This window comes from Henckelia pumila, chromosome 1 (assembly GCF_033568475.1).
Source record: "Henckelia pumila isolate YLH828 chromosome 1, ASM3356847v2, whole genome shotgun sequence".
NCBI lineage: Eukaryota > Viridiplantae > Streptophyta > Magnoliopsida > Lamiales > Gesneriaceae > Henckelia > Henckelia pumila.
The window spans coordinates 56,090,739-56,104,897 of record NC_133120.1 but is presented as its reverse complement, the minus strand read 5'-3'; the positions used below and the strand labels follow the sequence as shown (position 1 = coordinate 56,104,897).

The 14,159-nt window shown below is 34.6% G+C and overlaps 1 protein-coding gene across 2 annotated transcripts; it reads left to right on the top strand.

The window, feature by feature from the left end:
- Positions 1 to 253: 253 nt before the first annotated feature.
- Positions 254 to 4,122, top strand: LOC140875974 (uncharacterized). 2 transcript variants are annotated; one of them, XM_073279808.1, is made up of 3 exons: positions 254 to 656; positions 775 to 981; positions 3,791 to 4,122. In XM_073279808.1, the coding sequence occupies exons 1-3, from the start codon at positions 285 to 287 to the stop codon at positions 3,926 to 3,928; spliced, it is 717 nt and encodes a 238-aa protein (XP_073135909.1). In that variant the 5' UTR covers positions 254 to 284; the 3' UTR covers positions 3,929 to 4,122. The 2 variants fall into 2 exon arrangements, with proteins under 2 accessions (XP_073135909.1, XP_073135908.1); XM_073279807.1 differs by having other exon boundaries at positions 3,785 to 4,122.
- Positions 4,123 to 14,159: the final 10,037 nt, after the last annotated feature.

Sequence of the window (14,159 nt, the reverse complement as noted above, 5' to 3'; positions counted from 1 at the left end):
ATTGAATTTGTCTGAACATACTGAAATGTAGATCAGTCAACAGTTGAGAAACCTAACATTTATACTATCCGACGTACATATCTCAAAGGTTGATAATTTTTTTTAAAAAAAAATTAAAATATTTAATTAAATAACCCATGTTGTTTCATGTTTGGTTAAGTTTCTAGATATATAGTGGAGTCAATTTTATTTTAATTATTATTATTTTAACCCAAGACACACGTATAATCCCATCCCAAAATCTAAATTGATATTCAACCAAACACAAAAAAGTGTGAAGAGAGATGGCGGCAGCTGTTAGCACTGCAACTCAATCCTTTGTTCGCTCTTGCTTACATCCGGGACTATTGAAGAAGACCAATTGCCATGGCCGACTCTCCTTCCCCGTAACCAGCAATGGCAGCAGAATCTTGACAACAACAACAACAACAACGCAATGCTACTGCACTGATACAGCAAAACCAACTTTGGAATCAGCCAATAACATTCTAAAGGAGACGGGCAATACGTTGGACATAAGGGTTGGGAGGATCGTCAAGGTATGGCGCCACGAAGAGGCCGATTCCCTCTACGTTGAAGAGGTGGATGTGGGCGACCCAGAACCCAGAACCATATGCAGCGGCCTAGTCAATTACGTTCCCATTCACCTTCTCCAGGTCACATCCATGTTTTCCTCATCTTTAATTCTTCCCTTATTATTCGTTTGTTATCGTAAATTTACAAATTTTTCATTCATCAACTTGTGTTTTACGCACATGCCATTTGTCTATACAGGACAGGAATGTCATAGTTCTTGCTAATCTAAAGCCTAGAAATATGCGTGGTGTGAAATCATCCGGTATGTTGATGGCCGCCTCTGATGAAGCACATGAGAAGGTTGAGCTTCTTGTGCCTCCTGATGGTGCTGTACCGGGCGAAAGAGTGTGGTTTGGTTCTGAAGACGACAAAGATAGGCTACCTGATATCGCATCACCAAACCAGGTAAATTCTCCTGTTAAGATTTCTGATTGATTTATAATAGAGTTATGAAGTTAAAATCATGTAAATACATCCATCTGCGACATTATTTAGTGCATTAAGGGTGGTGTTTGAAGGACTCCTGGGAATACTTCAAGAAAAAGAACTGTTAGAACGTTTTTGAATGGACCGCCTGCTTGTGTTTCTTCCGTTTTTCCAAACCATAAAGGAGAACACAATTTTTTTCTGTATCCTTGTCATTACTTCTCAATACAACCTATAAATTGAAGTTCTAATACACTTATGTGTGATCAAACTTTTTAGAATACCCCGAGATTCTGCATTCATTAGGATGGAAAACGTGCCGTTGCGTATTTTGCTCTGATTTCTTTGATAGGTGGCCACTCTTGGTAAATTTTAAGGGCCTGAAATATGCTAAAAGCAGTAGGGGTGATATTCTACAGAAATAATGGTGTTTAATCATAGGTTCCAATGGATACGATCACTTACCTGTGAACTGCATTATTTGAAACAATCATGCAGAGAAGAATGAGAAACATGGAACTCACCTGTGAACTGCATTATTAGAACAATTATGTGGAGAAGAATGAGAAACTTGGAACTCCATAAACCGGAAGAAATCTCTGTTTCTGTATATTGAATTAATGAAGAATCATTTACAAAATTCATGTGGGTTGTCTATTTATACAGTAAAGAGACTCAGGCTTAAAAGCGTATTTCTCCTAATTAACACTTCTAACACTCCTGACTTCCCATCAAGATGGGGAATGAACATTGATGATTCCTATCTTGGACAGCAGAAATAAAAAAATTGAGCTGGCAGCAAAGGCTTAGTGAATAAATCTGTGAGCTGCAACTTTGAAGAAACCTGCAAAATTTTGATTACTCCAGCTTGAAACTTCTCTCAGACCAAATGACAGTCGATCTCTATATGTTTAGTTCGCTCGTGGAATACAGGGTTAGATATGAACCGCAACCTGTCTTTGTACCATATTAGAGACAATTATGCAAAGAAAAATAAGAAACATGGAACTCCATTAACGTGAAGAAAGCTCTGTTTTGTATATTAATAATGAAGAATCATTTACAAAATTGAAGTGCGTAGTCTATTTATACAGTAAAGAGACTCAGGCTTAAAAGCGTGTTTCTCCTAACCTACACTTTTAACACTCCCATCAAGATGAGGAATGAGTATTGAGGATTCCCATCTTGGACAGCAGAAATCGAAATTGAGCTGGCAGCAAAGGCTTAGCGAATAAATTTTGAAATATGTCTCACATCAGTTGGATAGTGTTCTTGGGAGTCCTTTATTTAGGCAAGGACAATCCTCTTCTTTTGAGTTAGCTTTTTAGGTTGAGTTAGGTCCAAGTCCTTTTCTTAACAATTAGTCTACGAGCTGCAACTTATAAGAAACATGCAAAATTTTGATCACTCCAGCTTGAAGCTTCTCTCGGACCAAGTACAGTCAATCTCTGTATGTTTAGTTCACTCGTGGAATACATGTTAGATGCAATATACATTGCAACCTCTCTCTGATACCATATTAGAAACAATCATGCAGAGAAAAATGAGAAACATGAAACTTCATTATCGTGAAGAAAGATCTGTTCCTGTATATTATTAATGAAGAATCATTTACAAAATTCAAGTGGGTGGTCTATTTATAAAGTAAAGAGATTCAGGCTTAAAAGCGCGTTTCTCCTAATTAACACTTTTATTAACATTTTCACCATGCATATTGCTAGAATGATTAGGAGTAGAAGTGAGTAAGATCAGAAAAGCCCTATCTACAAGTTTTTGATAAAACTATGGGAATAGTAGTTATCTAGCATTCATTAGTGCTGAAGCCAGTCCTGTGGATCGGGAAACTCCATCATAATGCAGTTTCTATGATTTTCAGAGTGTTAGAGCACATGTTAGAAATATATTTGGTTCTTTGTGATCTAGAAGCTATCCAAAAATTGTTCTCATGATATCATGTTCCTGTGAACAAAATCATCTAGGGCACATGCTCTAGAATGCTTGTTGACTAATGGTCACTACATTGGAAGGTCTTGGGAAGTTCTTGACAGAAATTTACATCATGATGTGATTGCAGTACTGTAGATAATTACTTTAGGGAAGCCATTATAATCGATTTTTTTTTATAAATATTTGTAGTAGAAAGAGCATAGTATGGTGGGATTGATGTGCCTGTCAACCAAGAGAGATTCTCAAACCATTTTTTATTTTTTATAACAGTCGTGTCCTTTAAGACCTGTTTCTAGAAGCAGTTGAAACCGCTGGTTTTATCATTCACTACTGATTTCAGTGTTGATCTAAGTTGAGTGTTGAAGCCATAGCGTGTGGAATGGTATGAATCTTGAAATTTTGAAAACCAATAAAAAGTATGGTGTGTCCCATGTGTTGCTAATTGAATAAGTATAATAATTCAGTAGCTATATAAACAAAATATTGCGAATGTTTCATTTTCATTTTAAACAAAATGTAAAAATGGGGCTTTAATTTAATTTATAGAAATCAAGTAGTTCAAATTATAAAAATTAAGTTGTCTACTTGTACAAGAATCTTGAAGTTAAACAATAGTTTTAGGTTTCCCCACTGCCAAGATTCATGTTTCTTAATTGTTTGAATCCAACCATCCTCGCTTCTGAATCCCGAATTGAATTTTTTTTCTGTACAATATTCATCTAATTTTTAGACTTCTCTTCTTATTATCTTTTTCCACAAATACTCTAGTTCTGGATCTGTATGATTGCCTTATGCCTCTGATGGATTTACAACTTGGCTATTCAATACTGTGAAGGTTCAGAAGAAAAAGATTTGGGAACTAGTCCAACCGAACCTTAGGACCGACGACTCTTGTATTGCTATGCTTGGCCTGGACCACATGAGAACATCAGCAGGTGTAATAATCTCTGAGTCACTGAGGAACGCAAAAATATCGTAACTAAAATGTCAAATGCATACTGTTGTTAAATTTTACCTTTATTATTTCACTCGGAAGAGAGATTTTTTCTTTATGCATTGCTGTATTCATAATGAGCGATCCTCTGTATCACATTAGTTGGCAAATTTATGGTGAACTAGAAAATTGTACGTGTGTTGCACGTGACAATAATTTTATTTGGTGAGACCAAAGTTATCAAATTTCAAATGTTTAGTTTTTTTAAAGTCAAGTGTTATACTTTTTACGGGTAAGTTTAAACTTCGGTAACTGTGATTCAATCTCTAATTAGCTACTAAAGCGGGAATATTTCGTCTTTAACTTTCTTTTTGTGATATTTGTCGGTCCTTGATCGACGTTTTCTTGTAGTGCTATTACATGTTTATACCTTGAGTTTGATTTATGGTTTAGCTAACAACTTTAAAGCAATAACATATGTTGTATAGATGTTGAAAAGCGTAAAATATATATATATATATATATATATATATATATATATATATATATACTTTTGTTATAAATTGTAGGATCAAGATATTTGTGTTTTATTACAAGCTATAGTTGGTGGTAATTGCACAACTCAAATTTTTTAAATCGTACAACAGTTCAAACAAACACGTGTTTCAATTGTTCTACCCAGGACGAAGACAATTATTGCATTCCAACAATCACCTTATCAATAATTGTGCTTTCAATCAATGTGAATCGAAACCATGACTTTAACTCCGATATCAATTGTATAATTGAACCCTTATTGTTTTATCAAAATTTATAGTTGATGGTAACAATACGACTCAAATGTTTTAAACAATACAAAATCTCAAACGTCATGTTTCGATTGCTCTCAAGGATTATTATTACACCTCAGCATAAACAATTTATGTTAAATGATAATTTTATTTCTATTGATTTTTAAGTTTCGATTGCTCTATGCTGATTTATGTTAAATAATAATTTTATTTCTATTGATTTTTAAGTTTCGATTGCTCTCAGGGACTATTATTGCACCTCAGCATAAGCAATTTATGTTAAATGATAATTTTATTTCTATTGATTTTTAAGTAAAAAAAACAGTTATTTCTTTTAGAGAAACAATTTTTTGATTCATTAACGTGTCCAAATTTTAGTTTTAGTCAATTGAGTTGTCAAATTTTGGTTTTGTTGCACTAACATATAATTTTCGACTATTGTTAGTCCAATTGCTAACGTGATATTTGACAATTCAATAATTTTCGGCCTCACGTCAGCATTTTTACGTCATGTCAGCATTTTTCGATGTCAAATCAGTATTTTTCAGTGTCCCGTCAGCAATTAGACCAAAAATAGCCGAAAGTTAAAATTTAGTGTACCAAAAACAAACTTTGAAAACTTAGTGGATCAATCTAAAATTAAATAAGTTAGTAAACGGAAAAAAAAATTACTTTTCCTTTATTTAAAAGATTTATTTGGAGATGAAAGTTGATATTCTATTAATAAAATAAATATAAATTACGTATTATTTTTATCCCTGATGAACCATGTTAATCATAAGACAATTGTTGTACCTTGACTTGTTTTGATTCTCAATCATCTTGGCCATGCATAATACATTTAAATTTGTCTTACGCATATTTTTTCTGCTTATTGAATAAATTTGTTTGTTTGGCTTCGATGATCAAATTAAAATATACATTGAATAATGATTTAGTATAAAAAAAATTAATCAATATCCTAACAAAAAATACAATATAAAAAATAATATTTTTCTTCAATTTGTTGAAATATTAACAAATTTATTCTAAGAAGATTTAAATCAATTATACAATTAATTATTTAATTATTGATATATATATATATATATACATATTTGTTTCATAAGTTCATCATTTAAAATCTAACATATTAATATGTAGTAAATATCTTTTTTCAAAAATCAAATTCATTAATATGCGACAGTCAATCCAATATTTCTTTATACTTTTATTCGTTCAAATCTTGTAATATTTTATTCATAAAGCTCTCAAAGTGATTAGCTTTGCTGGTGCTGGTGATATTATTTTAAATTATCTTTTTTTTTTATTCGAGATTATAAGTCATAGAAATAAATGATTTTTTTTTATTGTTATCGCTAATAACATAGTTTTTAGTCTAGATATAATATATTTATATTTTTTGAACCTCTAATCAATTATGTAGAGAGAATAATTATATGTCGTCTAATCTCATTACCTCTTGTTTTTCAACCATTAATTTATACGACAATTCCTTGATAAAACTCAAATATGATTTCCGCTTAATTTCTTCAATAATAATCCAACCGAATTGTTTTAAATTTGATATACATATAACATACATGTTGTTGTACATGCCATAAAAATCATTTATATATGGAGTGTTATAGTTAGTTTATAATTTTTAAAAATAATATGTTAAATATATTATTTGCAATAAAAATTTGAGCAGACAGAAAAAGTGAGGAAAAATATTTTTTTAGAGCATGAACAAACATATTTAAGCATGTTAAAAACTTTTATAATTAATCATTTCAAGGATTTAATTAACTAGATATATGAATAATTTATCTGACATAAAAAATCGATTTGAGTTTAGTGTGATTTTTTATTTTTGTCACGCAAATTTTTACGATTCATAAGTATTAACATTAATTGATTCTATTAGTCAAGTTGTTAGGATCGAATTGCTACTGTTGTTGGGTAAACAAGCAGTGAGTTACTATTGTTCTGATACTGATTTGTAGAGGCAGTAGCTCCTTGCTGCTAGTGATTTCAGTAGTGTGAGCCACTGAACTCTCCTTTTTCCTGGATCTCGAATGTCGACCAACAAGTGTACTTGTGCGAAAAGAGGTTAACTGGGAGATTGGAATGCATCAGTTGGTTTTACTGGTTTGTGAATGTAAAAAGCAATAAATGACAGTAGATTGTTTCTGGATGTTTGGAGACTTAACTACTCCTACGTCACCCCTTCTTCTGGTTCTGCTAGAAGGTACCACTAGAAAACTTTGAGTATTACAACCCTTGCAACACTCTACCTCAGTTTCCTCTCAAAAAAAAAAAAAACACTCTACCTCAGCTAGGACTTACTCTACTGCCTACAACTGAGACTTCTAGACTCAACAAATCAGTTCTCGACTGATCTTACAAGAGTGTTTTGGTCAGTTCACTCAACTGATTAGTTTATAGAGTTTGTACAACTCAACACATAACAGAAAGTGATCCTTAGAGATCTGATATATCTTGATGCGTGTGCTAGTATTCTTCGTCTTCTATATATGATCTTCTATGTAAGCGTCGAGCTCTTCTTGTATGTATATAACAACTGAAAGTGTTCATTTGCTCTTTGCTAAGTTGTAAGTGGTGTGAGTTTGTTGCGTAATTTTGTGCCCGCAAGTGCACGATGTCAAGTTTTAATATTTAGTGAGTAGAGTGTCGATTTCACAAGGAGTAGTATTGAAAATTATTTAGTTCTTGTAATTAAAATAGTCCAAACTTTATCTAGAAAATTAAATAAAGAGTTTTGGTTTTCAACTTAAATAATTTAGAAACTTAAGTAAACCACGCACTTCAATTCAGATAAAAAAATAAATGAGAGAAAAATGTCTAGAGGATTTGATTTCATCTAGTTTCGACAACAACTACTTCTAATTAGTTTATTTGCATAAATTTTATTCAATTAATAGCTAAGAACACTTAATTGTTTTATTTCTCTCTCCCGATCAACAAATAAGTGTATTAATTAAACTTCGATTTCAATATTCCTATTAAAAATCTAGGCTTAATGATATATGAAAGACAATGTTCTTTCAAAGCTCCATTAAAGTTATACACTCTCTCGAGCTATATAAACAATAACAGTGTATTTTCTAATATCCTATTCAAAATCCTCTCTCTCAAGCATCGATTTCAAATAAATATGACAATTCAATTAGTGATCAAGTAATTGAAAATACAATCAATTCTAAAAAACACAATTAATCAAGAAGAATTCAATCCAATAAAATCAAAAAGTTATAAAAGTCGTCTCTACGCCAAGCTACATCATCCTCTAGGCTTAAAAATTTAGTTCATGATCAAAATATTGCAAAAATAAATCATGAACATGAAACTAGACATCAATTCAAAATTAAGAAAAATAAAATATAGAAGAACAAATCAGGAGATGCGGTGCCGTGTCCGGATGACGCAATCTTCTTCTTCGCTTCATATTTTTTGCCTCGGTTCAGCCCCCGATTCCTCTCTTGTGTGTGTGTGATGTTTTTCTTTCTGATGCGTGCGGATCCTCCCCCTTCTATTGTGTCCTTGAAATCTCTTTTATATGTCCTTGAAGCCCGTCAAAGAAAGCCCGACAAATCATGAGTTTTAAAGTTGCAAAAATCTGAAAAATTCTCGCACAAAACAGCACGGGCGCGCTAGGAAAACATCAAGGGCACACATGAACTTTGTCTATTCGTTTATTTTTCATGCAGAGTAGCACGGGCGCGCATGTGCACATCCAGCTCGCGCAGTATTCTTGCAAAAATCATATCTCGAGTTTTAGCCGTCGGATCGAGCTGAAATTTTGACAGCAGCTTTAAAACATCCTAAATTCAATTTGAACGGTGGAGATTGGATTTGAATGTCTCTAACATCCCCAGTAATTTTCTGAAGTTTTCTATCTTGTAATTAATTTTTCCGCTTCTTCTCGTTATTATTCCTCCAATCCTTGCATTCACAAAAACAACAAAAAATACGCATAATATCAACTCGATACATCACAAAATCCAAGTTAAATCATACTCAAATTAAGTGCATAAAATGCACTTATCAGAGTTCTTGTAAGCCAGTCAATTTTTCTGTATGTTGTGGTCTCTATTTATATGTACAAGATAACGATCATCTTTGATTCAAATACATTCGTTGATAAATAATTGTTTTCTTGTCCTTTAGTTCACTATAGAAAGGTACACTATGGCTGCGCAAGTCAGAGTCTACTCAGTGTACTAGAGATCTTTGGATAATAGCTTGGACTAGTTAGTAAGATGTTCTTATTTGGTCTTCATCTATTGTCTGCTATTTAAGTTTTTCTGCTTCTACTTTTCACTTTTAAGATCTTCTGTTTCTGTTTATGTTTCGCGGTTAAACTTTTCTGCTTCTGCTTCTGTTTCTGTTTCGCGGCTTCTGCTACTGTTGTTGATGTGCACAGTTGTTTTGTTAAAAACCGAAACTTAGATATTTGATTTCCTAACAATTTCTTCATTTTTGGTGTTTGACAAAACTTTGAGCAATGTATCACTTTGTCATTTCCCCCTTTTTGACAAACACATCAACTTTTGTATTCTTGTAAAAGAGAAACTTTAGAAATTTATGAATCTGCTGATGTCTAATGTTGTTCTGATGTCTCTTGATATTTCAATTGATTTTTCCTATATGTTGCGGTTCTTGTCTGCTGTTTATTGTGCTACTGGTGAGCGTCTTTTGATATTACTTGGTCAGGATCTACTGATCTGTTCTTCTGATGATTGAGATCTACTGATCTGTTAGCGTTCCCCCTTTGTTATTGCTTCTGCTGAAGTCCACTCATCTGGTATTCTGCTGTTGTTGATTGGACTTTATCTAATTGTTTTAACTTATTTTGTTGAGAAATGACTTTTCAGTAGTAGCCTGTCCTTGGTCTAGAGATTCTTAAGAGATCATAATTTATGAGGTCGGTGTTTCCAATGAAGATCTCTTCATATTTCTGTCAGTACTTGTCATTGTTGGGAAATGTGAGCATGCAAACAGTTCTTCATATTCTGATTTTCATCTATAAAAAAAGAACTAGTCATAAATTTAAATTATGGAGGTACTCAGACGTATTTGTGAAGATGAGGTTGCAACAAAGATACAATTACTAAGAGCCAAGACACTGTTACTCAAAAGAGTTCTAGTAACGTCCTCTCGTATAGCGATTGCAAGACTGGAGAATTATATGCAGAGACTTGGTACAACAAGGCCTGAGGAAGTTTTTAGCCCGGATGGCATCTACCTCTTTTCACTGATAAAGGACCTACGTTCTCTAAATAAAATTTCTGCACATCCAAGATACCAGAGGGCTTTAGCTGGTGAACTGGGTATCTATGTAAGGTTGTGGACGATGGCAATTCAGAGACAAATTTGTAATGCTAGGAGACAAATATAAATAAATTTTGTTTTCTTTTTAGTGTTGCTCCTATTTTAATTTAGTGAAATTAATCAAGACTTGACTAACTACAAACATTTTAAGAGATGAATAAGTGAAATTGATATAAATAAGCAAGATGTAGGAAGGCTTAGTCTGAATCGTAGTAAGAGATTATTTTTTCTCAGTAGTTAAGTCTATGCTGCTGCATTTATTCCTAGTCCATCATGTGGATTACGATAGATCATCCTGTCATGCGAATCATAGGTCGTTGCAGCTTCCAATGTGAGATGGTTTCTTCATATTCCTAAGCATGTATGTCACATCATTGGAAAGAGTGAGCATTTATATATGACTCTTCGTATATTGTGAATGCGTCTATAAAAGGAACACTTTGAACTTGAAATTGAATATGCACAACACGATAAGTACAAAATGTCTGTTGATATTGAGGCGAGAAAGAAGGAGTATGAAGATTTTGTTTCCCAAAAAACAGAATCTCTCCGAACTAAGATTTTTGAGCTCCACACTCGTAATGATGCGCTTCTCTTGCCGAAGGAAAGACTAGATTGAGGAAGTACAAGCAGCAATTGGCGACGACCAAAGTGAAGGATGTCTACAGTTGTGAGACCTCGGTTCTAAACAACTAATCTTGGATTAAACAACAATTAAGCATACAAGAACCAAGACTGAAAGCAAAGCAAGAATTTTTTTTTAAAAGGAGGTGCGCTCGGTCTGCTAAAAACTGCAGACCGTGCGAGGCCAAAACAACAACTTGCTGCCTTCCTCGGATGGGGTGCGCTCGGTCTGCTAAAAACTGCAGACCGTGCGCCCCCTGCTGCAAAACCAGAAACAGAGCAGAAACTACAGAAACTTGATTCCAACACATTCCAATCATAATCATGCATTACAAACGCAGTTCCTCCAACTAATACATGAAGTTCTAGAGTTGATCAACCACTCATAAAGATAGAACATGCAGAGGTTATAGTTATTACAAATCCGAATACAAAACATAAGAAGTTCGAGTTCTAACATGACTCAAAACATAAACTAGGTAAACATGCTGATTCGACTTCTAAACCGAGTCTCACTACTAACTCTCCCTCTTGAAGCTAACCAGGTCTTCACTGACTTGATCATGCCCCACCTGTTGCCAAGTACACATACAAAACAAAGCAATAGCCGGATAACTCAGGTGAGAAATATATTCCCAGTAAAAGCAACATAAAAAATAATACAACAACAAATATGCTTTCAAGACAACAAAATAATTAACATCAACGTAACGAATGCATGTCTTTAAAACGGGATATCAATTCTGATAAACGAGGGATTGCTGCTGTGCTTTTGGGATCCCGAGGATGAGATCATTTATTTAATTTTGCAAAACAATTTTAAGTTATTTTTGAGAGATGTTTTGTATGTTCCGGATTTGGTCAAAAACATTATTTCTATTTCTATGCTTGATAGAGATGATTATTCTTGCAATTTTGTGAATGAGATTTGCAATATTTACAAGAATGAATGTTTGATTGGAAATGGACAACTTGAAAACGATCTATATAACTTAAAATTAAAAGACGTTTCAATGAATTATGTCGATAAACAAGTAACAACAAATAAAAGGAAAAACGATAGTCAAAACCCGGCAAATCTTTGGCATGCTAGGCTAGGTCATATTTCCTCAAGGAGGATGAACAAGCTAGTGGGAGAGGGCATGTTTGATATTTCTGATATTAACTCTCTACCTAATTGTGAATCCTGCCTGAAAGGAAAAATGACTAAATCTCCATTCAAGGGGAAACCTGAGCGTAGTCAAAATCTGTTGGATTTGATCCATACAGATGTTTGTGGTCCATTTAGAATTGGTACTCAATTTGGCCACACCTACTTCATTACCTTTACTGATGATTATTCAAGGTATGGGTATTTATATTTAATGAAATATAAGTCTGAAGCATTTGAAAAGTTCAAAGAATTCAAGGCTGAAGTAGAAAACAAACTAGGCAAAAGTATTAAGGCACTTCGATCGGATCGTGGTGGAGAATACTTAAGTGCCGAGTTTTTGGACTATCTAAAAGAGAATGAGATTCTCTCTCAGTGGACTCCTCCTATGACACCACAGCTGAATGGTGTTTCGGAGCGTCGTAATAGAACCTTGTTGGACATGGTTCGATCCATGATGAGCTTCACTGAGCTCCCACCATCGTTTTGGGGCTACGCGCTTGAAACGGCGGTTTTGTTGTTGAACAACGTTCACACTAAAGCAGTAGATAAAACACCATACGAGTTATGGAATGGCAAAGCTCCTAAGTATTCGTACTTGAGGATTTGGGGATGTCCTGCTTACGTGAAGCAGACAGTGGGAGATAAGTTGGATAGTCGATCCATCTTATGTTATTTTGTGGGGTATCCGAAGAATTCAATCGGATATTATTTCTATCATCCTGCTGAAACAAAGGTGTTAGTTTCAAGGAATGCCACCTTCTTGGAGAAGGAATTCTTATTGGATAAGAAAGGCAAGATGATGGAACTCGAAGAAATTCGAGAAGAACCCGAAATACAAATTAACGATCCTACACCTCAAGAATCATCACAAGACACGCCTATTGCTAGAAGATTCGAGAGGACTTCTAGGCCTCCTGTTAGATATGGTCTTCTTCTTGAAGGGGATCAAAGTGAACCCGATATTGGATGTGATCCAAGAAACTTCAAGGAAGCAATTTCTGATGCGGATTCTAATTTATGGCTTGAAGCAATGCAGTCGGAAATAGACTCGATGCATTCAAACCAAGTTTGGTCTTTAGTAGACCCTCCTGATGGAATTGTTCCAATAGGATGTAAATGGATTTACAAAAGAAAACTTGGGCCTGATGGCAAGGTGTTGACCTATAAGGCACGATTGGTTGCAAAAGGTTATACTCAAAGACAAGGAGTTGACTATGATGAAACCTTTTCACCAGTCGCAATGTTCAAGTCCATAAGAATCCTAATTGCCATAGCAGCATGGTATGACTATGAGATATGGCAAATGAATGTGAAGAATGCATTTCTTAATGGAAACATTAAGGAAGAAATCTATATGATGCAGCCTGAAGGATTCACCTCCATGGGAAGCAAGAATAAGGTATGCAAGCTTCAGAGATCAATTTATGGTCTAAAACAAGCATCAAGAAGTTGGAACCAGAAATTTGATGAAACAATAAAGGATTTTGATTTCATCAAGAACCCGGAGGAACCATGCGTGTACAAGAAAGTAGTTAAGGATGCGGTAACATTCTTAGTACTTTATGTTGATGACATCCTACTCATTGGGAATGACGTAGGGATGTTGCAGTCAACAAAGATATGGTTATCAGGTAGATTCTCGATGAAGGATTTGGGTGAGGCATCCTATATTCTAGGGATACAGATCTATAGAGATAGATCTAAGAGAATGATAGGACTCACTCAAGCAACCTACATCGACACTATATTGAAAAGGTTTTCAATGGATGAGTCCAAGAGAGGACATCTACCTATGTGTCATGGAGTTTCTCTATCCAAGTCTATGTGTCCCAAGACTGACGAAGAGATAGAGAAAATGACACATATACCATATGCGTCAGCCATAGGTAGTATCATGTATGGGATGATATCTACTAGACCGGATGTGGCCTATGCTCTGAGCGTCACGAGCAGATATCAAGCCAATCCAGGTCAAATGCATTGGAAAGCCGTGAAGGATATTCTTAAGTACTTGAGAAGAACTAAGAATATATTCATGGTTTATGGTGGAAGAGAATTGAAGTTGGAAGGCTACACCGACTCTAGCTTCCAAAGTGACGTGGATGACTCGAAATCAACCTCTGGATTTGTATTCGTGCTCAATGGCGGTGCTGTCTCTTGGAAGAGTTCCAAGCAAGACACCACAGCAGATTCCACCACTGAGGCAGAATACATTGCAGCATCAGCTGCTGCTAAAGAGGCGGTTTGGATGAGGAAATTCATCCAAGAGTTGGGTGTGATTCCAAAATCTGTTGGTCCAGTCCCGGTGTACTGCGAAAACACTGGTGCCGTTGCTCAGGCAAAGGAACCAAGGTCTCATCAAAGATCCAAA

Excerpts from the sequence above, each read along its gene's own strand:
- LOC140875974 (XM_073279807.1), top strand. The coding sequence starts at position 285 with ATGGCGGCAGCTGTTAGCACTGCAACTCAATCCTTTGTTCGCTCTTGC. Across the intron at positions 657-774 it reads TTCCCATTCACCTTCTCCAG|GACAGGAATGTCATAGTTCT; the intron begins GTCACATCCATG and ends TTGTCTATACAG. Across the intron at positions 982-3,784 it reads ATATCGCATCACCAAACCAG|GTTCAGAAGAAAAAGATTTG; the intron begins GTAAATTCTCCT and ends AATACTGTGAAG.